Source organism: Aspergillus novofumigatus, assembly GCF_002847465.1.
Source record: "Aspergillus novofumigatus IBT 16806 chromosome Unknown P174scaffold_6, whole genome shotgun sequence".
Lineage (NCBI taxonomy): Eukaryota > Fungi > Ascomycota > Eurotiomycetes > Eurotiales > Aspergillaceae > Aspergillus > Aspergillus novofumigatus.
Genome location: NW_020194279.1, coordinates 1,698,614 through 1,724,505, shown reverse-complemented (window position 1 = coordinate 1,724,505; position 25,892 = coordinate 1,698,614). Strand labels below are relative to the sequence as shown.

Sequence of the window (25,892 nt, the reverse complement as noted above, 5' to 3'; positions counted from 1 at the left end):
TGACGCCGTTAAGTTCAGGGCAGTGTATCGATGCCGGGTAGCGGCACAAGCTTCTCATTCTCATCCCTATGGAGCTTTCTATCGATGGCCAAATTGGGCAATTGGGAAGCAAGGGATGGCCAGGTTCTAGCCAGTCATAGGCCATCAAAAGGATGACTGAGCCGCGGTTTAAATGGATTAGAATAGTTATGCTTTTCTTGTTCCACGACTAAGTGGACCTGTTTATCCCGCTAGGCTCAACTTGGCAGATGATCGCCAGCCTATCAAAATGTACCACCAGCAACTATGTAGATACCTGATTCAAAGGTATCTGAGAAACCAGCCTCCCTGAACTTCAAATGATCTCCTCGGAGAGATGGTGAAGTGACAGGAAGTCGCTATTTTGGTCATCGGTTCATTGGCAGTGGGCACAAAAGATCTTACTTCTCATTACCCTACGGCCTACACCTGTCAGCAAGGTTTATGTAGAGGCACGAGGCTGGATATAGGCCGGAGCAATAGTCTTTGGCAAAATAGTTGGATGTCTACTTACGTATACCAGGTGAATAAACAGTGACACCGCCAATGATCTGATGCCTAACATCTGTCATGGCGATATGGTGCACGTTCACTCAAGCGTAGCAGAAATCACTTACTTGGTCAGAGACTAGGGAGAATTCAGGTAAATCAAGGCCGAGAGGAATGCAGGTCATTATCTCAAGCAGAATGTAAGCATATTTCCCGTCTGGATGATCCAACCAAAGCTTAACCTTGATATAGAACAATGGACGGGTGGTGCAGCGCGATCTCGGTGGCTATAACGCATAGAGAGAATCGAGTGAAGAGGGTTGATTCTGTTGCTGGGAGGGTGATGCTAGACCCTATTGAGTAGGTGTTAGAGTACGGCACAGCTCTTCAAATTGTTAAGACGGATGTCTACTGTAATACTCATGATATGCAGGGCTTCGAAGAATACGTATATATATTTTCGGCAGGATGAGAATACTTGCAGGAGTGCAATCTGGGTTCCCAAGCCGATTGATTGATACTTGGGTGGTCCTGTAAGAATTCGTGGCGTACTCTTAGGCGTCTTCAACAACATCAAGCCTTTCTCAACCCCTCATTTGCTGAGCGACTTCACCTCGTTGGGCTGAGATTATGAACTCTACAAGCGTGCTCCATTTTTCGTAAAGTTCTTCAATTCGGATCAGGAATACCTTTATCTGTCAATAATGCAACCGTCTAGTTTCTTATCTGCATCTCTGCAGACAGCGGATAACTTCGTCCTTCCCTGCCATTTGTGCCACGTCAAACTGAGCGACTGGAGATTAGCCACTCATTCGGAAAGGGCGCCGATGATCATCCGGCAATTGAAGCGAATACTTCTGGTTGGTTGTGATTCGCGATGCAAAAGATTCCCCAGCGCAAACAACAGGGATTCTGACTGGCCAGGCAATATCGGCCGTGTAAGACACCAACGCAGCCTCGCATCAGCGGGAAACAAAACGCTTCAGCAAACGCCCCTCCAGACCTTGCACAGGATGACATTGGCCTCTGTTTGCTGTCATCGCCTGTCAAGATGATAGCAATGGGCATTTCTCCATCTCCATTTACTCGATAAATTTCATCGGAGCTCTCCACCAACAATAGGGTTATTATCCTTCATCCCAAGTGAGAAGACCGTTGATGAAAGCGCTTTAGATGCGATAAATCCCTCTTGCATTCAAGTCCCGCAGGGCTGTCAACCCCGCCTTCTCCATGTCGCATCCGCTCGTGGCAGCTGTGTGGGAACAACTCGGTCGTCGTGATGTAGGCAACATTCTAAGGGAGATCATCGGCGAACATGCGGCAGAGCTGGCTGTATTTCAGATGCAAGATGATGCCTCTCGAATCGAACCGCTTATACGACCTGTGCTCTGGATCAAGGCCATCTTCGACTTACAGCGAGCTTATCTGCAAGGCTTGACCAATGTGCACGATTGTCATCCTTACTTTTTACCGTACCTCTTGCCTTCGGAAACGATTTTCTCAACACTTATGTACCTGATCCGGGTCAAGTCAGACTTATTCCCGTCTAATACCCCGGCGCCTCCCGACTTTGCTCGGCATCGTCATTTCATTGCGCAAGTTCTGCTTGGTGGGGTCCGACTGCTCCTGTTGCGTGGTGACGCCATTCCACCCGATCTGAGATTCAACCTGGAGCGGGCGATGAGGGCAGCATGGCACCATCCCGATTTATCCAGTGCAGAAAGCTATCTGATCATGGACTTATTACCACGAGCGATCGATCAGATTGGTTCTCCAGAGCTTGCAAAGAAGCAGAGCACTTTGCTGATCTCCAATAATACATCGCTTCCATCTTTCGCGTCAGGACTCGTTAGTGTCGCCATTCTCATTGCTGGTGATACTAGGCTGATTTGATGACAGTATCCCTTTTCAATAGCCCCGGAAACCCTTATGACAGATCTGTTGACGGGTATTGTCGCAAACAAGACGGATTATCTAACCTCGTTTTGTACTCTGTTCGATATCATAAGCGCCGCCGAATTTGCGCTTATCCAGTGTCATGTTGATCGTCGCCGTATCTCACAAGAACAAGGATATTCCAATGCCGCGGCAAGCAAGGTGGAAGATGCCTTTGCGCAAGCTCAAGAGACGCGAAAAAAGCTGGTGAGGACTGTAATGGCAGCATTCGACGATGAATTTTCGGCGCCACCTCTTCAGGTCCTCGCAACTCTCATATTGAGCCACAACGCTGAGGGACAACCGCCGCTACAAACCCGGCGCATCAGGGACAGCTGGACGCGCCTTTTACGCATTAGAGGCGTTCTGGAAGACTCTCTGGGGCTTCTCGTGAGATGGCTCATCAATCGCCGAGTTCAGATGTGGGACTGCAATGGGGAGCTGGAGTCGATCTCCCAGGATTACCAACGTCATTTGACACAGTGGCTTCAGAATGCTTCGTTGCCGGATCCTGCGGCTCAGCCTGAGAGCCGGGACAAGCGGAGCAGCGTTCTATACGCTGTTGACTGTCCTGCAGTTCACATGGTTCCCAAAGCACTCCTCGAAGAGCAGTTGACCAGCCACAACACACTCTATGAGGTATGATATTTCACGTTTCTCAGACGCATTTACACCAGGCTATGCGAGTGTGGACTCGCTAAATGAGTTTACCATTTCCTTCCCAATTAACCTTTTCACCAGCAGTTGCAGGAGAGCCCAGAGTTTCTCACGCTGAACATTTCCTGCCCGTTATGCCCTGGAGATATCCGAATTCAACACGCTCGCATGATCAAACCGCTAGGGCAAACTGGATTGGAAGATGTATCCGAGTCAAACCGCAATAGACAGTATTCTATAGCAGATTCCGCTTCCAGAGATACGACATCGCAGTCAAGCTCGACAAGCCACACTACCAGTTTAGACCCTAGTGAATTTCCCAGAAGTCCTATTTCGCCTATAACACGCACCCTCGGCTTCTCTGATCTTATGACAAAGCATTCAAATACGTCTGTCACGGAGCTGATTAGTCCCCTTTCATCGCATGCTTCTTCTGATCAATTGCGCGAAAGACAGGGCACCAGGAGTCTTTCTAGGGAGCTCAAAAGCGTGAAGATACCTTTCCCAAGCGGGGCGTCACTATTCAGAAAAGCCTCCACCAAGCAGAAGTTACCGCGGCAGCCACGGTCCTGCTTTTCCGCGACAGGACGAACTCTGCTCCTATGGGGAGCGGGTACCAGCTGGGTCATGCGGTTTGAGCTTTCAACCATGGAAGGGCAGAGGAGCAAGGGTCACAGATACGACGTGTCTGGGGTTCAATATGCTGCAGCGGGAGACAGACGTTGCGCTGTGATCGCCGCTGTTGGAGAGGTATTCACATCTCAATTTCGCCTGTTGATTCTGTTGACTCCTTTTCGGGTTGCTAACATGTTTCTAGCACCTCGAGCTGCTAATATTCAACAGCACTGGTACTGTCGCTGATGCGTACCTGACGATTGAGTCTGGACTCCAGAATCAGTCCATCCCCTCTATATGTATGACTATGTCACGTAACGACAGGTTTGTCGCCTTCACTATCAGGGAAGAGGCCCGAGTGTATGAGATCGGTGCGGGAGCTATACGGAGAGTTCCCTTGGGCGAGCACTTTGATCGATACCCGTTGCTGGGAGAAGAGCCACCATCCGGAGCGGCAACTCCTTCAAGGGATGGACAATACGCCAACAACCAAACCAGACCAAAGGCAGTTATTGAGCGAAAGATTCAATTCTCCGTCGACGGAAAGCACTTTGTTGTAGCAACGCACATGGGTGACCATTGCGCTTATGTTGATGTCTGGGGCTGGAATGCTGGACAATGGATAATCACACCTGACAAGTCAAGATCGTTCAAACTTCCATCAGTAAGTAATATCAATTGAGCGAAGTCGCTGGTTGGTGCTAATTTCTAAAGTGGGTGGCGAACGATGGAGACCTCACGTGTGTTTTCTACGACAGCTTCCATTTTGCTGTCATAATGACAGCATTCTTGGGAAGAGAGTCTCCGATGCTAGTCTCTCTTGCTGACCCGAACATCGTCAGCGATCCGCTCAGCGTCAGGATCGTTCATGCAGCACAATCGCCTTCAGGAACACGGTTCGCCATGGCAAATGGTGCCGGTGAGATCTATATGTGCGAGTGCAAGGCCAATACTGTCCTCACTCCATATCAACTAAAGAAAGCGTCGAGCAAGATAAGCAGCGCTGCTTTCAAACCTGGGAATTTGACACTGTCCTTCCCACAGGAAAATGAGATCCTTGCCTTTTGGGCCAAGGATGGTAAATTATCCCTCAGAGCAATCAGGTACATTGAGGGTGCCGAGGTAATTAATGATTTTGACCTGCGCCCGGACTTTGACCGTCTAGTTGTGGAACGGGTCCCAGCTGGGAATTTTCCAGCACAGCGAAGACAGAACTCATCGCTTTCAAATCAGTCAGCAGTGGAGATGCATGCAATGGCACCTATTCAAAGACCTGACATGGCGGAACTGCCAGGGATATAACAGTATGTAAGTTGGGCGGCGCAGTCAACGCAAAGTGGTGGTAGTCTGGAATTAGCCCCATAGCTTCATAAGAACATATATTGATGCTCCAAAAACGTCGCAGAAGTTGGCGCCCCACAGTATCAGACTCCATGCTCTTGCAGTTATTTAGTGATAGAGCCGTCGAATAACTCATGCTGTATGTATAGAGAAGGAGATGTTGACAGTCGCTCAAAGAGGAAAGTCGGGCGGTGACACACAGAACAACAGACCTAGACTATACCACAAATGGCTATAAGGGGGTACCTCTCCCGGAGTGCGAAATTCTCCGAATTCCGTAGATTGCTGAGTGGTGATCGACGTCACCACTAGCATATGATGAGCTACCTTAGCTGTGGAGGGTTGCTTCTGGACGACAGAGCACTCAGCACGTAATGTCGGAGAGTCTAGAGCTGAAATTTTAGCTTGTCATTCTAGGTGAGTAAACATGTGACAGGGATTACCTGCAAGTCTGGCCATCGAGTTATCAGCTTAGCATCAGACCATACTTCTCTAGATTAGAGCATGCGACACTCAATTGCCCCTCCCTCTTCATTGGTGTAACTGGGCCTTTGGACTAATACTTGACTTGTCCTTGTTCCTGAGGCATATAGGCAGATGGTATTGCAATCTCATATCCTGTCCATTGCATTCTTAACGGCCGCCAAATCCTACCTGGAGCATTTATTAAAGTTGCCCAGCCGTGTGCACGTAAACTGACTTTACGTTGGGCATCTCGGCGTCGACGTCATCACTACATCCCGGCACTCGCACACGATCTTTAGATTCCCGAGAAACCGACGACACATGATATCTTCGCCACATCACTCTTGCTCTCAATTGTCTTCATCACTCTATCAACAATGTCGCAGCCTGCCTTCGCGTTCGATCCATCACGGCGGCCGTCGCAGGCCGAGAACCAGACCATACTGAAATCCGAGATCCCGTTGAAGGAACGATTCTTCCGTTACTTCCAACATGAGATTACCGGTATGTCTCCGTGATATTGTCGTTTTGTGTCTGTTAGCAGAGTAATCTGACATCGAAGTACCATCCTGTAGCTCTTCAAGAAGAGATGGACCGTCTGGCAGACACGTCCCTCATAGGAGGGGAACGGACGGATGCAACCGACCATTGCCTGGCTGGGATTGCAAGATTGTCTAATGAGGTTAAGGATGCAGCAAGCTATATCCCCACCTATGATCAACGTGTGTATGCAGAGGTAGGTCAATGACCGTCATAGCCTTGGTGTGTACCTGGTTGATAGTTGTTGTCTTGTCAGGCCATCAAAGCGCTTCAGGACAAGCTTGCCGAGACACGCTCGGCGTTTGAGCCTCGCCCCAAATTTACCTTCAAGACAAAGAAGAATGCATCGGCTGTCTCGCTGTCAGATGCGGCCGAACTAGTTGCCCAAGGCCACGGGGTCTACCCGGCTACCGCTCCCCAGGAGCATCTTCGGTAGATTCCTCCGCTGTGCAGACGCCGAATTACCCATCTACACCTTTGTACGAACCAGATCTCCTTCAGTCACATCGGCCAGAAATCGCACCGACGTCGGTTCCCGCCTTTTCCTCTGGCATTAGTGAAACTGAATCGAAATCCAAAGGAGACTCCAATAAGGGTAAGGCTTTCGCGGCCACAGCTGTGTCCTCTGTCTCCGTAAACGATCATTATGGTCTCCATATTATGCTTCCTGCATCAGGCTCGACAGCGGCTGTACCTGCATCTATCACATCTTTGAACCATTGCGTCGTTGATATGTCCATACCGACTGCAAACGGCAAGCCCTATGCCAGTCTCACTGTCAAGGATGTCAACGAGAGCTTATTGATCTGTGGCCAAATTGACGGGCCAGCACATATAACCGATGTTAAAAATAGTGTGATTGTGGTGTCGTGTCGCCAATTCCGCATGCACAACTGTACTGGCGTGGACGTGTACCTGAGCAGCTCCAGCAATCCAATCATTGAAGATTGCACCGACGTCCGGTTTGGCAGAATCCCAAGGGCATATGTAAGTCATCCCTCTCTGCTGAAGACCATTTCAGTGCATGTGCTCATAATCTCAGGCTCTGGACCATGACCGTCCGGATAACGAAGACCGCTGGAGCCAAGTTGAGGACTTCAAATGGATTAAGCCGGAACCAAGCCCGAACTGGAGCTTGCTAAGTCCTGAGGAGTCGATTCCAGAAGAAGTGTGGGCTGAGATTGTGCCCGGTGGCCCTGGATGGTCACTCGAAGACATACTACGCGCAATCAATATTGTGAAAGATTAAATTTGTTTTCCTCTACGATGCACGGTTAATCATGGAAAGCATTTCGTGGAGAGCAATCGCCATTGTTCAGTGTATCAACCCAATTCTGCTTCGAAGCCGTGCCTTGGGTTCTTCGTGGACTATGGTGCTTCCAAGTTTGACATACTTCGCAATGGAGAAAAGGCGTTATTTACTTTGAGTAGTATATGTCACTCGCAGTTAGCAGTCAATTTGATGAATCATTCTATGCAACGCTCGTTCAATCTGTCTCTTTCTCGAAAGTAGCAACATCCTCAGGCATGACATGGCCTAAGCATGCTGATTGTGCCTCCCACCCAACAAGGATTGAATGTATCTCGCAACTTTGCTTGACTGGAGATAAAACGTATGGTTCATCTTAGGATTAATAAACGGCTATTCCTGTATAGCTATTATTCCCTGCTATTCGATGACTGGTAGAGAACGGCATATTTGCGCCTGATTTTCAAGGCATTCAAGATATCTCGGCCATATACTCCGTAAATGCGAGATGGAGATGACTGCCCGCTGCCAGCCAATCAGCGCCAGGAGTGAAGGTGGAAATCTGATATGAGTGGAGTTGCGCTCCGCAATTCAAGTTGGCTACTTAGCTACTATCAACAACTGGTCGAAGCTTGCGGGTATCTCACGACCTCAATTATGTCACGATCATCCTCTGAGGGTTCTGGTTAACCCGTATTCTGCCCATTTATACCTGGAGTTCTATGGATTGTGGCTTGAAATCAATGTCAATGTCTATATGTTGGGACATGAAGGACGTTCTCATCCTAAGGTCGGCTTAATTCAAGATGCCCGCCAACGAACAAAGAAGTCCGGAGAGTCATGACGAGTTCAGCCATTCAAGCTCGACTACCAAACCAAGCAACTCTGCAGCTTCGGAGGATGTGTATTTCGAGGATATCTTTTCTCGCGATTCTGGATATGACGGCGATATTGAGGTGGTGAAACCGTACGCTATTGAGGAACCAGAGGATGAAGCTCTTAGGCACGTCCCTAGATTAGCCATTTCGCCCGCTCCAAACGATTCCGAATCGTGGCAAGGGGAATTAGTGGATTCAATGCAAGATCTGCACTGCGACTCGGATCATCCTGACTGGCGCTGCCGTTCGAGCCACAAGAGAGGAAGGAAGAGGAAAACGCCCACCTTCGGCGCAGGAAATTCCGCGCCTGGTCGACGACAACTCTATGAGGTAGCCCCCGATATCCAGTACGAGGGACCTAGTGCGAGCCCAAAGAGATTACGGCGACGAAGCATGCGCCCCAAAGAAGGCCAAAGAACTCCTCTCTCACCGCGCAGCTCGACTGAAACCGGTTCCCCTGCAAGCCTTAGTCTGAGTCCTCAGTCCACGGATGCAAGCGGGGCAAGCCCGAGCAATAAACCTAACGTTAGTGATGAAATGGACATAGATTGATTTACTCATAAATAGCATACTATTCTAAAGTGGTGCTGGTCATCCAGTCATTCCATCAATCACGTGGCGATACGCCGTTCTAAATCGCACCCTAATCCGGAAGAGGTTGAGGAACATTCTATGACGTCAGGCAGTTCTCATTGCGGTCACTCACTCCGACTGGGGCGACTGATGTCGTAGTCGCTTCTCACCTTTCCTCTGCCTGTCGTACGCTCTGATCACTTGCAAATCTGTCGCATTAATCGAGACATCTCGGATCCGCGCAATTGGCCCAATTTTCCACTGCGAGCAAACACAATTCTCTGACAATGGCCACTAGAACATCGTCGCGCCAGGCCGCTCAGAAAGCGAAAGAGGCCATCACTAGCACCAGTGATATCAAACCAAAGAAGACTGCTGGTGCAAAGCGCAAGGATACTACCGAAAAAGGACCTGAACCAAAGAGGGGAAAGAAAGTCGATCGCGAGCCAGACCACGAGAAAGAAGAGAAGGAACAGCAGCAGCAGAAGCGCGAAGAGGAGGACCGGCCAGAACAAAAAGAGCAGGTGAAGGAAGAAGCAGTCCCTGGACCTGGTGAAAAGGACGAAAAAGAGGAACAGGAAAAAGCCACAAGACGTATGATTACATTTTGGGATTTCTTACGCCGCGTCATGCTAACAGCAACTAGGGCTCAGTGAACAGCCTGAAGAGAAATCAGAGAAACCAGAACAAGAGCCCAAAGAAGGCGCAAAGGAAGAGGCTGCCCCAGAACCTCGTGAGGAAGAGAAGGCCGCCAAAGGTAATAAAATATGCGGAGATATTTGGCCAATGCTAACAGTAACTACCTGCAGAACCAGAAGAAAAGCCTGCTGAAGCGCCGGCAAAGGAAGGGGTTGAGGCCGGAGTCAGAAAGTCGCAAGAACGAGAAAACATTGTACCTTCCAACATTCTCGAAAAGGGAATCATATACTTCTTCTTCCGTCCTCGAGTCAATGTTGAGGATCCACGCAGTGTGAAGGATGTTGCTCGAAGTTTCTTTGTTCTACGTCCGACTCCTCTGGGTGCAGTGCTGGACGCCAACCAAGGCACAGTTGCAGCCGACGCACGCTGTCGCTTGATGATTCTGCCGAAGAAGAAGTTCCCTACTTCGGGTAAGGAAAGAGACATGGGATTCGTGGAGAAAGCAGGAATATCTATGAAGGATCTCCACGACAGCTTTATGGTGGGTGAGAAATATGAAACATCGACTCGAGGAGAACGCGCCGTTCAGGAAGCGCGACCCTATGCGGAAGGAGTCTACGCCATAACCTCTGGAAAGCGTGCCTCTCACCTAGCCTACATTCTGACTATTCCGCAAGAAATGGGCTCCATTCAAGAGGACTTTGGCCTTCATAGCCAAGGCAGTTTCATTGTCCAGTCGAAGAACCCCAAATATCCTGGCCCGTCCTTCGCACAGCTTCCCAAAGACCCTGAGTATCCTGAGAGGTGAGTCGATGATCGTGCCATGATGGCATGGAAACTAACTGCTTCATCGCAGCGTCCGCCAAAAGTTCGGAGACTATAGATGGGTTCCCTTGGAGCCTGAGTTCATCGACTATCCCAATGCGCAGTTCCTCATGATCGGGGAGGCGACCGATGAGCTTGGAAAGGCAGCCACAGCAGAGCCTGATCAGAAGGAGGCACATGAAGAGCAACCAGGCGAGGAGTTGGAAAAGCTGGAGCAAGAAAATGAGGAGAGAATCGAATCTCTGAAAGGTCAGTTCTTCCGATGCTCTGCTTCGCTACGTCGCTGACCCGTGCACAGGCGACGAAACCGTTTATGAAGACCTAGGACTGGATGCGAAGGACTATCCCAAGGTGCCAACTACCTGGAACGCGTAGAACCGGCAACTGAGTGTACAATAGGTGCTTCGAGATGAAGCTTCGGACTATGATTCCGGACATAACAGAGAAGAAACATTCAATGTAGTAATGCTGAACTTGATGTCATTTGTTTTTTTCAATGTTAGTTCTGCATTGAAGATGTTCAATAGTGGAAATGAGCTTCCATCGACTGATCTAAGCACATGGCGTCATCGGGCTTCAGAGGTAGCAATCAAACCGCTCTTCCTGCGCCTCGAATACACGGATTCGATCTGTCCAATGTACAGACCTCGACTCCTAGTGTCCAGTGACTCTATGCGGTGTATTTCACAAACAGAATTGCTAGCAGAAAAGAGTCCAAAACTGGAGCAACTATGTGAGGATAGTCCTCCGTCACAGCAATCAGACAGACCCCTTGAAGGTAATATGTCTTATCTTGCTTATACCAGGATGTCAAGTAGCATCTAGATGAAGGGGATTCGAATCCAGCCATCCATTCCCGAAATTTACCCTGATATCTACTCAGTTCCTTAAAGGAGTAGACTATTGTCTAGCTGATGCCGGGTGGGGGCCGGGTTTCCTGCAGCCAAGAAGATCGGGCTTGATACTCCGAATCAGAGAGCGAATGGGATTGACGATCTTAACCACGTTCAACTCAAGCTGCCAGGATCTCGATCTTCTCGCGAGTCATTTCCCTGCTAACACCACGAGGAACGGGATGTCTAGATAGATACCGCTAAGCGATTCCATGAGGATTATCATCGTTCATTTGACGGCGATTCATAATGCAAGGCACCTTCCGCAGCGTCTGCTCTGATTGGGGCGCTCCTCAGGTGCCAAGGTCAACCATGAGGCGTATAAAATCGCCTGCTTTCTCCTCCTCAGTCGAGGATGCCAGGAGGCAATCTTAAGTTGCAGACGGCATCATGAGGTTGAATCCATTGGTGAGTGTGCTGCCATTGACAGCCGCCGCCACAGCTGGCGCTCTTACTCGGCACGACTCGTGCAATGTCGTGAATCAAACAACCTGTGGCGGCACAAGCTACGAGTATACCGGGCTTGCGGGATACGGATTCATCCCGTCCAATGCGGTTGATAAGTATGGTGATACACTAGGAGGCATTGGCAGCGCTATTGCTATCGATCAAGACTCCTGGCGCAAGACGGGCCCTGACTCGTACACTGGCATCATCTACTGCTTGCCTGATCGTGGCTGGTAAGTTACGCTTATACCATGGCCATTGAAGCTTCAAATTGACCTGATATGCTTCTGCTTCAGGAACACCAACGGAACGCTCAACTTCCAGTCGCGTATCCACAAGCTGGCCATCACTTTCAAGCTGGCACCAGGTGCATCTGCTGAGAATCCATCGAAGCCGAACTTGCAGCTGAAGTACCTCGACACGATTCTTCTGACCGGTCCTGATGGCGAGCCCACCACAGGTCTCGATGCAGACGTCACGGGCTCTGCCTCGTACCGCGGCTTTCCCCTCTCCCCGCAGCCACATACATCGGTGATGGCTTCGACGGCACAGGCAAGGGAGGAAAGAGGATCACGATCGACGCCGAGGGGCTCGTACTTGACAAGGACGGCTTCTTCTGGATCTCTGACGAGTACGGTCCCTACGTGTATAAGTTCAACAAGCACGGCAAGATGGTGCTAGCCCTGCAACCGCCGCAGGCCTACCTCCCCCGTCGCAACGGCACCGTCAGCTTCAGCGCCGCCAGTCCGCCCCTCTATGCCCCGACCAGATGCCCGTCCCCGAGGATCCCAAGACAGGCCGCAACAACAATCAGGGCTTCGAAGCGCTTACTATCTCCCCGGACGGCAAGACGCTGTACACCATGATCCAATCGGCGCTGAACCAGGAAGGCGGCCCAAAGAAGAAGAACCGCCAACCCGCGCGGCTGCTGGAGTATGACATCTCCTCCGGCACACCGAAGTACAAGCACGAGTATGCCGTACTCCTACCCAAGTACAATGATTACACGGAGAAGGATCCATCGGACGCGGCAAAGGTGGCCTCACAGTCGGAGATCCATCAGCTTCCCACCGGCGACTTCCTTGTTCTCTCGCGCGATTCCGGCTTCGGACATGGGCAGTCCGAGTCCCTCTCCGTCTACCGGCATGCGGACGTCGTCTCCATTTCCGAGTCTACAACAGATCTGAAGGGTACGTATGACGCCGCGGATGGATCCATCGCCAGCTCGAAGGGTGTCTTGGACTCGGGTATCACCCCGGCGGAGTACTGCCCTTTCCTGGACTTCAACGTGAATTCAGAACTAGCCAAATTCGGCCTTCACAACGGTGGTGCGCAGGACGCTGGTCTTTTGAATGAGAAGTGGGAGAGTCTGGCTCTTGTGCCGGTTGACCCGCACGGGCACGAGGATAAGCATTCCAAGAAGACGAGGGAATATTTCCTCTTCAGCTTCAGTGATAATGATTTTATCACACAGGATGGTAGGTGGTCTATATGTTCTTCCTCGAGCACAAATATGCTGACTACCGCTCGTACAGGACGCATGAATTTTGGCCGGTTCAAGTACGCTGATGAATCTGGCTACAACCTCGACAGCCAGGCTCTGGTTTTCAGAGTGAGGTTCTAGTTGTGTACTGCTGCCTGTAGAAATAGCAATAAGTACGATATCCAACTTGTTAATTATTAATAGAAGGAACCGAAACATGAAAGTCAATATGCATGTTTCTACGATTAAGGCTGTCGGCAGCTGTCGGCACCCATTCCTCCTGCAGGTTGAAGTAGTAGATAGCTGGTAACGCTTTTAACATTCATATCTGCTTTCTGGACGAGGAAGCGCTTTAAATATCAATAGAACAGATATTCAACAGAAACGCTCAACCTCGGGGGTTTCAACATAGAACCTCTTGTTTTAACAACACTGGAGCTTTACTGGGTATAATTTATACAAGGGTCAGTCATGTGTATATATCCTTTCTGATTAGCCACAAATAAGTTTCTTTGCCCAGTTCAGTGCACATGACCAGCATAGTACATACTTCCCTACATCCCATTAAAAGGGGCATGCCGAAATGTATAGCTAGACATAATTATCATTACTTCACTCAGACCCATCAATCAGTCTCTTCCCCATCGCTTTCTAAGAAGGCCAGAGTCTGTCGACCCCGATTGAGTCTCCGTCGAGGTCGAGAGCTGTCACTCTCCTCCTCCACACTTCCGCGGCCCCAATGCTTTTCACCCTCCTTGATCATGGCAAGATCGGCTTCAAACTCCCGTTTCTCTTTGATCTGTTTGGCCTTCTCTAGTGAGTAGCGCCCGTCCATTCCCGCATCCTTCAACATGTCCTTCAGATGCTTCACCTTCGCTTTCGGTGTATCATACGGAGCCAGCTCTCGAGACCACACCTTGCGAATACCACATTTGACCAGCCATCCTTGCAACCGCTTGATTTCAGCTTCGTTGGGATCAAGTCCAGCGTCCTTTGATTTGGCGGGGCCTTCTTTTTACCTTTCGCCGACGTGCTCTCTGAGCTTTTCCCTCGTTTGCGGCTGGGTTTGGGTTCCTCATCGAGGACAACCGACATTTCACTCTCCGAATCGACCTTCTCAGTATCGGCGGCTTCCTCGGCTGCATCGGCCGAGTCGGCGCGTTCTGATTCAGTTTTTGACCGTCTTCCGCTAGGGTTCTTGACCTCGTCCTCATCCTCGCTGTCGCTGAGCGCACCGGTTTCCTTGTCGTCTGAGGCCTCGGGCTCTGGGGTTTCTGTCTTTCTGCGTTTCCTTGATGTAGGGGTACTTGTAGGTTTTGCGCGTTTGGTAGGTTTCGCGGTCTTTTGGGGAGACAAGTGAATATCTTCTTCTTCTTCTTCTTCTTCTTCTTGTTCTTCTTGTTCTCCTTGTTCTCCTTCCTCCTGTGCTGGTTCTTGCGCGAGCCTGTCTTGCACCTTCTGTTGAGTATAAGTCGCCTGCATGAGCATTGGCCCTCTAGAACAGTCATGCAGGATAACAACGACATACCACTTCGTCCTTGATAATCTGATCACTCTTCGCTTTCCACGCGCTATCCCCCTTGAAGAACCCTTCCTCTAATCCAAGTGCTCTCTCTGCCGCCAATCGCACTCTCTTGACAGTCAATTCCTCCATTTTCCCTGACCGGTAGATCTGCGCGACCGCGTCGCGTAGGGCTTTTTCGAGAGCTCCATCGGAGGGCTTTGAAATCGCCGCTGATTGACTCGAGTCGGAATCGTCGTCCGAGTCCGACACGGCATACCGAGGTGCCATTCTGTTTGGCTTCCCGAGTCCCTTTTATTTTTGTTTTGAACGAGTTCGTCACAACTTCACCGGGACAGATGATAGCGGATAGCCAGCGGCGGTGCGACGCGATTTCAACGCGACGATGAAAAAGAATCGGGAGCGCGAACCAGTATGGACGTATAAGGATCTCTGTTAGGAGACCGGATTAATTGAACGGCGTTGAAGCTTTGAGCGCACTTAAAGATCAATAGCCATCTATGGCACAGCACTAATCAAGCACTAGTGTATACGTCAGAGTATCCCTGCCGGATGTTATCGTCGCGCCGAGCTCTATCTAGATTAGACTATCGGCGCGACTGTGCTGACAAAGCCGATATAGAAATATCCCCGAGCTTCCATCCAGCATTGCAGCTGCTTTCTATCGTTACTTTTTGCCTTTGCTTTAACGCTAATCTGCAGATATCCCGCATCTTTCCTTAGCGCTTTACTTATTGTCCATATGTTTTAGCAGGGTGCCCCGGAGCGTACCACTCATTCGAAGTATCAATTTTGCTCCTCCGCCATCCTCCGCAATCTCCAGTGCAGCACCGAGACCATACCATATACCTCACCTAAACCGAGATTAAGACAGCAGTATACGCCTATCACTATGTCAGATCCTCGCCCACGGGAATCAGAAACACAACCGAAACTTCCCAAATCGCTCTTCCCCCACCAAACCCCCGCCGCCGCAAGTTCCTCCACAGCCCCAAGAGACGACGATGTGCCCGCAGGCATGACCAAACTGCCCAATGGGGTAATCCTAGACAAGGATGGGAAACCGTACGTTACCTCTACGCCCTCGAACCCGCGCCAGGAAATCTAACCACCCGAACAGCTGCCGCCTCTGCACCTCCGCCGCATCCTGGCGCGCATTGACAAAGCAAGCCAAAAGCCAGACTGCAGCTGGGACCGCCCCAGCAGCAACCCCCTCCAACGCCTCCGCATCCGCTCCTGCCCCCTCACCAATGCAAACACAATGCCCCCCAGACGTCGAGGAACTGGGCCGCTCGACCTGGACGTTCCTGCACTCCCTGACAGCCGCATACCCCGCCAAGGCCTCGCCAGAGCAGCAGAGCGAGATGCGCTCGTTCCTGGGCCTTTTCTCGCGACTGTATCCCTGCTGGGTGTGTGCGGAGGACTTCCGGACGTGGATGGCGGAGCCGAGTGGTCGGAATGCGCCGCGGTTATCTGGACGAGCGGACTTCGGGACGTGGATGTGCGAGGCGCATAACGAGGTGAATCGGAAGCTGGGGAAGAAGGAGTTTGATTGTCGGTTCTGGGAGGAGAGGTGGAGGACTGGGTGGAAGGATGGGAGATGCGATTGATCGGCTCCCTACGGACTGCAATAGATGGATATATTCCTTGACTGTATATTTGGCATATTGTACTTATAGACGACTCGACTAACAGAAGGATGTATCTCTACTCAGAATTCGAGCAAGGGAAGACTAGCTCGTTTGAGCGAACAGGCACACTTTCCTCTATCAACGTCATGCAAAGCGGTTAAGTCTGTATCATCTCGATTTGAAGATATCGCAAAGTCGAAATATAAATAGGAAGTCGCTGAATGAAAAAGGCACAACGGAGCCACACATCTAGAATGCAGAAGGCGTCCCTTGTTCCCTGACGTCCCCGCCACAAACCACTTCCCGAATATGGAGAATATATTTTATGGGTGGAAATCATCAAAAGCAGGGAGATAATACAATTGCGAAAAGCCCATCAATACATTATCTTTACTACTGACCAGGAACGAACAGACGTAGCCCGCTAGCTGGTGCTCCAATTTCCGTCACTTCAGATATCCGACACACGGTACCCTTGTACTGTTCATGATACTTGGCACCAGTGAAAGGATCCGACACGCTAGGAGAACCCCCGTAGATGGGAGTGAATGAGGCGGCGCAGATGTCAAATTCGGCGAACTGGTCGAACTCGATATCAATCTTGTCTTGCGGGCTACGCTCGCACTGTGCCTTGATTTTCTTGGCCTAAAGATTGCATTAGTATCGCATAGAACGCAGCGATTTGAAAAAAAAAAAAAAAACCAGATGGCTTACCTGATCAAGAAGCTTAGCCGAGCCTCCGTTGGCCAACATACGGTTGGCAAAGCTCAGGGCAGACGAGAAGTTCTTGTTGGCAAAGGCAAACTTCATTGCAGCCATCAGTGCAAGCTGACGATGAGCGACCTCCAGCTTGGGGATGGTGAAGTAGGCAGAGAGCTCGAGACTCCTCTTGAGGTTCTCCGGGGTATCTGCTGACAGAGAGCGGCGCTCAAGTTCGATAGACATGGCAAGAATGTATTCCCGAGCGGTTTCGATGATCTTCTTCGCCTGCTCAACCTCGGCTTCGGAAGACACGGTGTTGACAAGAACAGAATGCAGAATTCCCTTGAAAATCTTCACACCTTCCTCCAGTTTGTTCGCCCTCATTGCAGCGTAACCCTCCTGGAGGTCAACGTTGGCGATCGTCTCTAGATCCTTGGGAATGATGGGCAGGACTTTGCGGCTGTCAGTCTCCTCAACAGTGCGTCGCACGTAATTAATCAAAGGAGGAAGCCCGGCGGTAGCGGGCAGGTAAGTCCTCGATGCCTTATATATTTCGAGGAAGCGACTCTTGAGAGGAGCGAAGTTGACAGCACCAACTTGGCGATTGAGAAGCTGCATGGCGGTATCGAAAGAACCAGCAGCAACATGATCAGCCGCCAGGGGAGAGTTGCGAGCCCAAAGGTCGGCTTCGGAGCTACCTGCGCCAGCCTCTGCGCTGTCAACGTTAACGAAGTCGACATCCTCCTCCACGTTGATCTCTTCACCCATGTCCCAGCCGGCAACATCTTCCTCTTCATCTTCAAGAGTCTCACGGGCCAGAACGGCCTCCTCGCCTTCTTCCTCGGGCTCGAGGCCAAGGGCGGCAGCCTCCTCATCTTCCACACCCACTTCTCCAAGCAACGCCTTCTCAAACGACGAATGAGCTGCAGCCTTAACGGGCCAATTCGACTTGAAAGTAGGAACAATGGGCTGAGGCACCCGCAGAGGCTCCTCAGTTGTGGGAAGCGTGATCTGGTCTTCGGTCAACCCACAGGCTTCGAGAATGGATTCAGCCTCTTCAGTCAAGCCGTGAGACTTGGCGGTAAGATAGGCGAGAGGGTCTACTTGAGAGTTAGTTGAGTATAGTCATGTTGATCACAAAATCACTTACACAAATCGACTTCCTTGAACATCTGAATCCTATCTTCAACATCGCCACGGTAGATAGCATTCTGGAACCGAGATGTGAAGTCCCCGCGATGCTCTGCGATCTTGGCCATCCTGGCCAGTTTTTCAGAATCACCGGTGGACAAGTAGAGGAATGAAAGCTTGTCGAAGTTCCTTTGCTTCTGATACGTCATCTCCACGGTTTGATGGTTGCCGTGAGCCAGAGCTTCCATTCCCAGTCTGCTCCACAGCTTCGGGCGGTCCAGCTCTCGCGCCATGTCGATGGCAACTTCCAGGTTACCACACTCGAGAGCAAGCTCAAAACGAGTCTGAGGGTCCTGCACGAACTGCAGGGCAATCTCAGGGTAGCCCTTCTTTTGCAGATACGAAATGATGCTTTGCCCGACCAAGCTGGAGGTCTTGATAATCTGCAGCATCTCGTCGTAGTTGCGCTTAACCAGGGCGAGCTTGAAGCGGTACTCGGTAGGATCGATTTCGAGAACCCTGGGCTTGGCATTACGATCCAGACAGTAAACGCTTCTGCCCTTCACCTTGACGAGGTACACGGTGTGGTCCAAAGTGCGAATTATGCCGTTGTCCCTACGAGGTTGTTAGCATCGGCACCAGCTAATGAAGGGGGAAATATGTACACATACCCATTTAGAAGAGAGTATTTGACGTGGTTCAAGGTCGAGTAAAGAAGGACGCCTGAGTCATCCCAGGCTGCGCTCTTGATGCGGATGGTCTCGTGCAGGCTGCTCACTTGCTCGAGAGTCTTGGTAACAATGGTAACATTATGCTTGCTGAGCAAAGCAGCATAGAGTCCATCATTGGACCAAACAACATACTTGACACCGCTCACTGCAAGCTCTGCCAGCTGCTTCTTCTGTTGGATGTCAAAGAGAACCACGGAGGTGGGTGTAATGAAGAGTAGAGCTCCGGTTCCACCAAAGTAGATATCAGTTGTTCCAGAAGGCGGCTTAATAGTTTTCGTCGTAGAGTTGCTCAGATCCTTGATGTCCACCTGTTGATTGGCCTGGCTGAAGACAGCAAATCGATTGCGGGCGACGAAGACGGCGGAAGAAGCCTGGCCACGCTTGACGTCTGTCGGCTCGACAGCGCCAGTTGCATCCCTCGGAAGGTGGATCAGCTCGTACGCACCACCATCAGTGGGAGATGTGACGAGAATGGCGCGCTCAGCAGGGTTGTAAGAAAGAGTTCTTGGCGGCACCCAGGGTGAACCCAACTTTCGTAATGAAAGCATCGGCGGCGACTCAACATTCTTGGCAAAGTCGTATGATTTGACGTGCTTCTCCTTCGTGATGTAAAATAATTGGTTTTGGTAAACAGCAGACGCGGGTCTTTCTCTCTCCAGCTTGAAGACCATGACACCGGTGTCGTGACCAGCTGCAAAGAGGTTGATTTCGGGGTGGGCAGCAATGACCCAGAACCGATCCGCGTCACGTTTGAAAGACTGCACTGAGGTTCTCTTGTTCAAATCCCACACTCGAATGGTCTTGTCTTCACCGACGGAGAGGATCAAATCCTGGTGGGGGTGGAATAGACAAGCGGAGGCGTTCTGGAAATGACCCCGGCATGTATCGACTTCCCAGGCTTTCGTGTCTACACTGTAGTGTCAGCAATCATTTGAACAAAGAACAACAGCATCTTTGCCACGTACCACTCATTCTCCACAGCTTGACCAGGCGATCGTCTCCCGCGGAGACAATCAGAGGTAGAGTTGGGTGGAAAGACACCCAGTTCACACCTCGGTCGTGGCCCTCCAGGACAAATTTCACGACAGCGTCGGTGTTTCCAAACATGTCGGCTTGGCTGGGGTTGGCTCGAGCCATTTGGTCTTCGAATGTCATGGATGTCGGTGCCGAATGCTTCTTCCGCAGTCCGGAAATATCCCAAATGCGAACAGACTGGTCGAGAGACGCGGAAGCGATTAGGTCCTCTGTCGGATGGAACTGTGCACACATCACATAATGGTTGTGGCCCGTCATGGTGCAGACTGCGACTCAAGTCAGCCTCGGTTGTCGGGACAAGTGGCCGGAGCCCACTTACTCAACGATCTGTTCTGCCAATTCCATATTCTTATTGTTTGATCGTCGGAGGCAGAGAGAATCCAAGGAAGTTCGCGGTGGAAGAATACCGTGCGCACGTAGTCGAGATGCCCGTTCAAGGTGAAAAGACATCTCCGGGTTTGAAGACTCCAGACCTTAATCTTGTAGTCGTCACCTCCAGAGACGAAGAGGGGTTGTGTTGGGTGGAAATCGATGCCGCGAACAGGTCCATCGTGCTCTTCAAAGCGATCAATCAACGTTCCCATGCGATAATCCCATAGTTGAATTGTCGACGAGTGGAGTGAAACAAGGATCCATGGTCTGTCCCAGGGTCAGCTTCTCTCGATTGCAACGCGTTAAGCAGTCCATCCAGGACTGACCGTTTAGGATGAAAAGCAATTCCCTTCGCACGAGACGACTTCGACTCGAACTATTCGAAAAGCAATTGTTTAGTAGAGTGGCTTGGTTTGCGCGGGGATAAGGGGTAACAGAGGGGAAGCAACGTACCTTGGTAAGCATGTTTGGGGAGGACTGCATCTTGGAAAGCTGGCCGGAGCCGCACCATTCAGTAGCAAGCTCCGCACACTGATATAAAGAAGATCACAGATGTGATCACCTCATGCACTGTCACAGGGTGAATGGGTAGGGGTAAAGCGAGAAAGTCTGGACTATGGGGACGGATAGTCTGGACACCTAACGATGGCGGTAACGTGGACTTATTGAGGTCGGGTGTGTTTCCAGGCGGCGAGCCAATAAGCGAGTCCCGCGGTCCAATGATGGGCCCGGCGGTGAGAAGCTGCCAGGTACACCGATTTTGAGCCTCTGTACGGAGTATCGCAGTAATGACTTCATGCTCCCAATTGACAATTATAGATCTCGATTTGAAGTCGACAATGTCTGAAGACTAGACCAGTCATGGTTGAGTACACGAGAAGGGTTGTGTGGCTACGATACCTTCTGTCGAATTAAATAGTCAAACTCCACCGCTGAGAAAGGCACAACTATGCATTGGAACAGATTATATACTTCCACCCTCAATCCTCGGACTAACGAAGAGGAGCAATCAATGTCTAGAAGAGCGCGCCTTTTTCTCTTCTCGTTATCAGGCGTTTGAACCGATCCAAATCATCCAATTAATTCCAGCATTTGAGATTACGGGCAACATCGAGCTATAAACTCTGTTGGGAGACCAATGTGTGATGCATACCCCGTCACCTACTATGGATATGCCCCTGGTCGGAAATATACGAGACCTTGACTTAGCAATCACACTTGCAGATTATATTGGTCTTCTGAGAAGAAGGTCGAATAAATGCAATTTCGTCAATCTGAAGCTCAATTGATCGCATCCTACTTGTTAGGTGGGATACTGTTGAGCGCTAATTAGACTCTTTGTCCAAGTACTTGACTTCATGCTGGCTGGAGGCTAGGTCCAGTCTAATTACGTGTTCAAACAAGGATATTTAGCTCAAAACTTCTGGCTTCATTCCAAATCATCCTCTTCCTGCTGTTGTCTCGTTCATAGTGGTGGTATGATGGTATCTGCACCGCAACTCCACCTACGATAAGACTGACGTCGTCTTATCAGCAACAATCGGCATTCATCATTCCAACCAAGGTACCCCAGCGTCAAAACTAACACAATGCCAAAGTCCCGTCAAGTCACGAATGACGACGTTGATGAGATATTTTCTGATGAGTCCAGTTTCTACGGTACAGATTTCTTCGCGGATCTGGTCTTAATGTCGATATATCCTAACTGTTGAGAACAATAGGCGATGACGCAAAGAAGTCCCGTTTGGAAGAGCTAGCCCAATCCTACGATCCAGTACCGTACTGGACAAACATCCATCCATATCTGCTATCCACGATTCAGCATGAATTACGAGCTCCAAAGCCCCTCCCTACATCCTCCGATGGCGACCAAACCAAAGGCGAATCGTCATTAGATGCAGACCTGCTAGCCGAGATCCCTCTCACAACACTGCGTCGCAATGCGCGCAGCCCAAAGGAGCCCGTGCACGACTTCCTAGCGCGCCTGCCTCCGTCTACGACAAAAGAGAAAGACGTCGGGCCATGGATATACGTCACGAACCCGCACCGCAAAATCAAGCCAGACGAGCAGGCTATCGCCAAACTCGTCCGTGAGGGAACCGAACTACTCCACAGATTCGAGGATCAGAAAGCAGAGATAGAAGCGGAGCATGATCGCTCGAAGTCCAAATCCAAGGCAGCGCTGACGCGCAAACTGAACCCATTGCGGCGGACATTGGAGCAGGATATCTTCGCGCTGGCGCGACAGACAGGTGTTGTGTCTGGGAAATGGATGATGTTTATAACCGCCGATCAAGTGGATAAGTATTGGGAGGCTGTCGCGACTGGGACCGTGTCTGGGAAATTGGGCGATGCGGCCAAGGTTGCGACGGACGATGGCTCGGGGAGGCCGCGGTTGATCGCAATCTATACGAAAGATTATGCGGATAGGCAAGACGTGAAACGCGTGCTTGAACAGATGGTAGGTTTGGAACTTGTGAAGGCAGACGAGAGGCCTATCTACTACAAGTGTGATGCATACACGTACCTGCGCATCCTGAGCGATAACCCATATGGTCTCAAGGCGAGCATGGCCTCGAGTCGGGATGTGTTGGCAGGTTAGGTGCGAATAGTCGAAGTAAGAAGATATATATTAAGGTTGAATAATGATGCTAACAGAAGCGATCAGATAAGTCAGTAAATCCCATTTAAAAACTATCTAAATCATCTGAAATCTGACTCAAAACAAGTATGCTCAAGTCAGACCTAGACCCAATAGCTCTACATCATAGTGCATCCGCCTTTCTGGCATTGCTCAAGATACGATAGCTCCTCTCCAGAGACAGTGGGGTCGCCGGGCTTGCGTTTGACGCCCTGGATCTTTATGTTGTGGTCACCCTCAGGATGCCACCAGCGTAAGCGCTGAAATTTGACAGAATGTATCTCTGGATAGTCAATCGTCCACTCCCCAGCGCTGACAGAAACTACAGTGTGAGTGTCTGGGAAGTGGAAGTCAGGGAGATAAATCTCCGTTGCGGCCTCTTGCCCCAGCCCTTTCTTTTCCCCAAGTAGTCTCATGCTGAATACACAATTCTTGAGATCGAAACCGTATTGCAATATCTGGCCGTTTGCTATGATTGGACTTGGTCGAACCCATGCCTCTGCAGCCCGGAACCCTAATTTGTCCTGGGATGACTGGGAGATCTCGGATGATATAGAGGGTGATTGGAGAGCCTGCTTCAAATCGCGTGGACCCACTCGGTAGCTCTCGGTGTTGCGTTGGCTCTCAGAGTATGCTGGAGACTGAGGATCGCGTTGTGATTCGCTCTCAAAAGCGAGAAGCTTGCCACTTGGCAGTTCTAGATCGTCCAGAGAGTATATCGACAAGTCTTCCCCATTCCAGTTGTCACCCCATTCATGATTATTCTTAAATATGCGTCAGTTGCTGAATTTATGAAACTTATCGGCGCGAGGTAGCCTAGATATACTTACGGATGTTGTATATAGCCATAATGTGAATCCATTGGCGGTGCTGCCTTCGATTGCGAAATGGTTCGCGTCCATAGCACTGACTTGACCGCTATAGTCTCCTGTCTTGTATGCATGTCTGTCGTCCATGTCGAACGGAATGCCGATCTCCGTGAAAATCAAAGGATGAGTCCCCATATATCTCAAACTCTCATCCCTTAGAAACTTGAGCTGATCACGCAGGCAATTGCGAATCGCCGTCTCCCCAATTTTGACGGCGAACGCGGGCGTGAGATATTTTCCACGAAGGACGCCTATGACATCGACGTTGTAAAGGCGATTCCTGAGGCAGTTAGTAGAATAGTCCACACTCAGGCTGTTTCACTCACCAATGCTTCGTCAATAGAGTAATGCCGTCGTAATAATGCACAGCATGAACCATGTTGGGGTCGTCGTCAACTGTTCCCTTTAGATCGGGAGGCACCTCCATGACAGGGGGTTGGCAGAAAATGATGGCTTCCGGCCAGATACTCCTGAGAGCATCTCTATAAGCTCTGTAATGCTCCATGAAATACGTATTGGTGAATTTGTCATAGTTTAAGGGTTCACCAGTTTGAGGCTTTTTGGCGAAATAATCCTTTCGCAGAAGTTGATCTGAGGACGGATCCCAGACGCCATGTTGAGCCCAGAGACATTCTCCAAGCTTCCAGCCAGGATCCCTGACCCAGCCATACTTGGTGTCATCGTAATCAGCCGGAAGCCACGCGCTCTCGCCCTCGGGGTCCACGAGCTCCCTGCCTGTCTGATAGGGACCAAATCCGCCGAAAGCCCAGGTAGACTCTTCGCATGCTCTCCCAGAGCCCGTCAACATGCCCTGAAAAGCAGTAGGCGACGTCCCCAACTGCAGTTGCTGCTCAGGTGGAATCACAGATATATCTTGCACCCCAATCAGCCCTCTATTAGGCTCATTCATGCTTTCCCAACCAATGACTACTTCGTTCTCGATGTCCCCGGCCTCGTGAATTTTCTCAGCGAAATATCTGCACGCGGCAATGAAATGACCCTGGAGATAGTCTTGAATGTTCATGCCATCTATGATGGCCTTTGGCGCAAAATCCCTGCCTCCATAGAACAACGTGAACATCGTCTGACTGACAAGCCTCGTGTAGTTAGTGCTCCATATCATCTTCGGGAATTCGGCCGGATCATCGAAAGTGTTTTGAACGAGGGCTGCCTCGGTCTTCTTGAAGCCTCTGGGATTAAAACCTGCAGCGTAGAGTGTCCATGCCGGGGCACCGGAACCCCCGAGAGTCTCGACCACTTCAGGCTGTCAGCTACACAGAGCTCTTCTCCGGGACTGGGTTTGATCAAAACATACAACGTCCTGATGCGGATCAAGGAAGACGTAAAATTCATACTGCTTCGCAATCCGAAGAACTTCGATAGTGAATGAGATCCATTCATCGTCATATTTACCCGGGCCTGCATGCTCGATGGCTTCCCAGGTGAAAACATATCTAATGGTATTGTAACCCCATTTTCGTAATCTGGAGAAGTGTGTGTGCGCATCGTCAAGAGAAAAAGGTCGACCGACGAATGAGACATCATCGGCATCGAAGAAGCCATCCGGCACGTAAGAGGGGATATCGGGTTTCTTGGGATATTTGGCCTCACCGGCTACATTGATGCCTCTCAAAGTGATTTCACGATTGTCAGGGTCTCTGAACGTCTGACCATCGACTCTAAGCCGCAGCACACCCATAGTGACTATGTGATCGAAGGTCTCGTATGCTGACGGGTGCAGATTAGGGGAGGACAATATAGGCCGACGACCTCCGCAGCAAATCGACGGTGAGTAGTCCTCTAGGCGAGTATAGTTAATAGGGCAGTTCCCAAAAAAACTATCAAGCAGAATCTACTTTATGCCTAGGAAGGTCAGCAACAACATGCAGAATGTTGGTCATGATCAAGTGAATGATCAATGAGAGCACTGACCCTCTGATAGCTTGATGAACTGCTGGTTAATGACCGCCTAACTGGATTATCAACAGGGACTCGGGATCAAACAACAAAGAAAACCTGAAGAAACAAAGACTCTAACAAATTTGGAAGGTCATATGCCGTTTCTCATAATCTTTAATAACATTATAGATCAGCAAACATCACAGGGGTCACTTAGCTGCGGACTGGAGAGAGCGATACCTGTAGGTAGCGATACGAATACGAGATAACGGAGCACGGGATCGGCCTCTGACGTATCGGCCGCTTGACTTT

The 25,892-nt window shown here is 50.3% G+C and overlaps 10 protein-coding genes across 10 annotated transcripts; 7 read left to right on the top strand and 3 right to left on the bottom strand.

Annotated features, from left to right (window-relative positions):
• Window positions 1-1,494: 1,494 nt before the first annotated feature.
• On the top strand, window positions 1,495-5,253 carry P174DRAFT_393520 (uncharacterized protein). Its single transcript, XM_024823596.1, has 5 exons — window positions 1,495-2,355; window positions 2,407-3,081; window positions 3,184-3,849; window positions 3,917-4,378; window positions 4,429-5,253. Exons 1-5 carry the CDS (start codon window positions 1,738-1,740, stop codon window positions 5,014-5,016), a joined length of 3,009 nt encoding a protein of 1,002 aa, XP_024680522.1. The 5' UTR covers window positions 1,495-1,737; the 3' UTR covers window positions 5,017-5,253.
• A 618-nt stretch (window positions 5,254-5,871) lies between these two features.
• Window positions 5,872-7,459, top strand: P174DRAFT_443928 (putative tubulin-specific chaperone c). The gene is made up of 4 exons (XM_024827951.1): window positions 5,872-6,256; window positions 6,317-6,420; window positions 6,450-7,047; window positions 7,103-7,459. The coding sequence occupies exons 1-4, from the start codon at window positions 6,110-6,112 to the stop codon at window positions 7,307-7,309; spliced, it is 1,056 nt and encodes a 351-aa protein (XP_024680521.1). The 5' UTR covers window positions 5,872-6,109; the 3' UTR covers window positions 7,310-7,459.
• Window positions 7,460-7,928: 469 nt separating this feature from the next.
• On the top strand, window positions 7,929-8,739 carry P174DRAFT_514320 (uncharacterized protein; the record flags this gene model as incomplete). Its single annotated transcript, XM_024832073.1, has 1 exon — window positions 7,929-8,739. The coding sequence occupies exon 1, from the start codon at window positions 8,116-8,118 to the stop codon at window positions 8,737-8,739; it is 624 nt and encodes a 207-aa protein (XP_024680520.1). The 5' UTR covers window positions 7,929-8,115.
• A 164-nt stretch (window positions 8,740-8,903) lies between these two features.
• Window positions 8,904-10,782, top strand: P174DRAFT_443927 (uncharacterized protein). The gene is made up of 5 exons (XM_024827950.1): window positions 8,904-9,354; window positions 9,407-9,517; window positions 9,570-10,203; window positions 10,256-10,473; window positions 10,523-10,782. Exons 1-5 carry the CDS (start codon window positions 9,048-9,050, stop codon window positions 10,597-10,599), a joined length of 1,347 nt encoding a protein of 448 aa, XP_024680519.1. The 5' UTR covers window positions 8,904-9,047; the 3' UTR covers window positions 10,600-10,782.
• A 684-nt stretch (window positions 10,783-11,466) lies between these two features.
• Window positions 11,467-13,276, top strand: P174DRAFT_453177 (esterase-like/phytase family protein). The gene is made up of 5 exons (XM_024829135.1): window positions 11,467-11,797; window positions 11,861-12,024; window positions 12,084-12,289; window positions 12,334-13,042; window positions 13,100-13,276. The coding sequence occupies exons 1-5, from the start codon at window positions 11,508-11,510 to the stop codon at window positions 13,186-13,188; spliced, it is 1,458 nt and encodes a 485-aa protein (XP_024680518.1). The 5' UTR covers window positions 11,467-11,507; the 3' UTR covers window positions 13,189-13,276.
• Window positions 13,277-13,672: 396 nt separating this feature from the next.
• On the bottom strand, window positions 13,673-15,084 carry P174DRAFT_514318 (putative transcriptional regulator; the record flags this gene model as incomplete). The annotated part of the gene is made up of 3 exons (XM_024832072.1): window positions 14,576-15,084; window positions 14,067-14,469; window positions 13,673-14,013 (listed from the first exon to the last, which is right to left on the bottom strand). Exons 1-3 carry the CDS (start codon window positions 14,837-14,839, stop codon window positions 13,673-13,675), a joined length of 1,008 nt encoding a protein of 335 aa, XP_024680517.1. The 5' UTR covers window positions 14,840-15,084.
• Window positions 15,085-15,461: 377 nt separating this feature from the next.
• P174DRAFT_410815 (flavin-linked sulfhydryl oxidase) lies at window positions 15,462-16,357 on the top strand (the record flags this gene model as incomplete). The annotated part of the gene is made up of 2 exons (XM_024824255.1): window positions 15,462-15,634; window positions 15,690-16,357. 2 exons carry the CDS (start codon window positions 15,462-15,464, stop codon window positions 16,177-16,179), a joined length of 663 nt encoding a protein of 220 aa, XP_024680516.1. The 3' UTR covers window positions 16,180-16,357.
• A 99-nt stretch (window positions 16,358-16,456) lies between these two features.
• On the bottom strand, window positions 16,457-20,804 carry P174DRAFT_443924 (coatomer subunit alpha). The gene is made up of 8 exons (XM_024827949.1): window positions 20,625-20,804; window positions 20,498-20,547; window positions 20,119-20,438; window positions 19,730-20,065; window positions 18,705-19,671; window positions 18,053-18,648; window positions 16,915-18,002; window positions 16,457-16,845 (listed from the first exon to the last, which is right to left on the bottom strand). Exons 1-8 carry the CDS (start codon window positions 20,652-20,654, stop codon window positions 16,594-16,596), a joined length of 3,639 nt encoding a protein of 1,212 aa, XP_024680515.1. The 5' UTR covers window positions 20,655-20,804; the 3' UTR covers window positions 16,457-16,593.
• Window positions 20,805-21,643: 839 nt separating this feature from the next.
• P174DRAFT_410809 (DUF1917 domain-containing protein) lies at window positions 21,644-22,832 on the top strand. The gene is made up of 2 exons (XM_024824254.1): window positions 21,644-21,830; window positions 21,893-22,832. The coding sequence occupies exons 1-2, from the start codon at window positions 21,761-21,763 to the stop codon at window positions 22,771-22,773; spliced, it is 951 nt and encodes a 316-aa protein (XP_024680514.1). The 5' UTR covers window positions 21,644-21,760; the 3' UTR covers window positions 22,774-22,832.
• A 22-nt stretch (window positions 22,833-22,854) lies between these two features.
• P174DRAFT_443922 (sterylglucosidase 1) lies at window positions 22,855-25,798 on the bottom strand. Its single transcript, XM_024827948.1, has 5 exons — window positions 25,614-25,798; window positions 24,997-25,544; window positions 24,008-24,930; window positions 23,643-23,961; window positions 22,855-23,576 (listed from the first exon to the last, which is right to left on the bottom strand). Exons 2-5 carry the CDS (start codon window positions 25,378-25,380, stop codon window positions 22,932-22,934), a joined length of 2,271 nt encoding a protein of 756 aa, XP_024680513.1. The 5' UTR covers window positions 25,381-25,544; window positions 25,614-25,798; the 3' UTR covers window positions 22,855-22,931.
• Window positions 25,799-25,892: the final 94 nt, after the last annotated feature.

What these genes read in the sequence shown, in the direction of transcription:
- P174DRAFT_443927 (XM_024827950.1), top strand. Translation starts at nt 9,048, where the DNA reads ATGGCCACTAGAACATCGTCGCGCCAGGCCGCTCAGAAAGCGAAAGAG. An exon ending in GACCCTGAGTATCCTGAGAG is followed by an intron (nt 10,204 to 10,255) that starts GTGAGTCGATGA and finishes GCTTCATCGCAG; the next exon opens with CGTCCGCCAAAAGTTCGGAG. An exon ending in GAGAATCGAATCTCTGAAAG is followed by an intron (nt 10,474 to 10,522) that starts GTCAGTTCTTCC and finishes ACCCGTGCACAG; the next exon opens with GCGACGAAACCGTTTATGAA.
- P174DRAFT_393520 (XM_024823596.1), top strand. Translation starts at nt 1,738, where the DNA reads ATGTCGCATCCGCTCGTGGCAGCTGTGTGGGAACAACTCGGTCGTCGT. An exon ending in TGATCGCCGCTGTTGGAGAG is followed by an intron (nt 3,850 to 3,916) that starts GTATTCACATCT and finishes ACATGTTTCTAG; the next exon opens with CACCTCGAGCTGCTAATATT. An exon ending in GATCGTTCAAACTTCCATCA is followed by an intron (nt 4,379 to 4,428) that starts GTAAGTAATATC and finishes TAATTTCTAAAG; the next exon opens with TGGGTGGCGAACGATGGAGA.
- P174DRAFT_453177 (XM_024829135.1), top strand. Translation starts at nt 11,508, where the DNA reads ATGAGGTTGAATCCATTGGTGAGTGTGCTGCCATTGACAGCCGCCGCC. An exon ending in TGCTTGCCTGATCGTGGCTG is followed by an intron (nt 11,798 to 11,860) that starts GTAAGTTACGCT and finishes CTTCTGCTTCAG; the next exon opens with GAACACCAACGGAACGCTCA. An exon ending in TCCCCCGTCGCAACGGCACC is followed by an intron (nt 12,290 to 12,333) that starts GTCAGCTTCAGC and finishes TGCCCCGACCAG; the next exon opens with ATGCCCGTCCCCGAGGATCC.
- P174DRAFT_443924 (XM_024827949.1), bottom strand. Translation starts at nt 20,654, where the DNA reads ATGCAGTCCTCCCCAAACATGCTTACCAAG. An exon ending in ATTGCTTTTCATCCTAAACG is followed by an intron (nt 20,439 to 20,497) that starts GTCAGTCCTGGA and finishes ACCCTGGGACAG; the next exon opens with ACCATGGATCCTTGTTTCAC. An exon ending in GTTCAAGGAAGTCGATTTGT is followed by an intron (nt 18,003 to 18,052) that starts GTAAGTGATTTT and finishes ACTCTCAAGTAG; the next exon opens with ACCCTCTCGCCTATCTTACC.
- P174DRAFT_410809 (XM_024824254.1), top strand. Translation starts at nt 21,761, where the DNA reads ATGCCAAAGTCCCGTCAAGTCACGAATGACGACGTTGATGAGATATTT. An exon ending in TGATGAGTCCAGTTTCTACG is followed by an intron (nt 21,831 to 21,892) that starts GTACAGATTTCT and finishes TGAGAACAATAG; the next exon opens with GCGATGACGCAAAGAAGTCC.
- P174DRAFT_443928 (XM_024827951.1), top strand. Translation starts at nt 6,110, where the DNA reads ATGGACCGTCTGGCAGACACGTCCCTCATAGGAGGGGAACGGACGGAT. An exon ending in ATCAACGTGTGTATGCAGAG is followed by an intron (nt 6,257 to 6,316) that starts GTAGGTCAATGA and finishes TTGTCTTGTCAG; the next exon opens with GCCATCAAAGCGCTTCAGGA. An exon ending in GCAGAATCCCAAGGGCATAT is followed by an intron (nt 7,048 to 7,102) that starts GTAAGTCATCCC and finishes TCATAATCTCAG; the next exon opens with GCTCTGGACCATGACCGTCC.
- P174DRAFT_443922 (XM_024827948.1), bottom strand. Translation starts at nt 25,380, where the DNA reads ATGGGTGTGCTGCGGCTTAGAGTCGATGGTCAGACGTTCAGAGACCCT. An exon ending in TTGATCCGCATCAGGACGTT is followed by an intron (nt 24,931 to 24,996) that starts GTATGTTTTGAT and finishes GAAGTGGTCGAG; the next exon opens with ACTCTCGGGGGTTCCGGTGC. An exon ending in ACTCTATTGACGAAGCATTG is followed by an intron (nt 23,962 to 24,007) that starts GTGAGTGAAACA and finishes TAACTGCCTCAG; the next exon opens with GAATCGCCTTTACAACGTCG.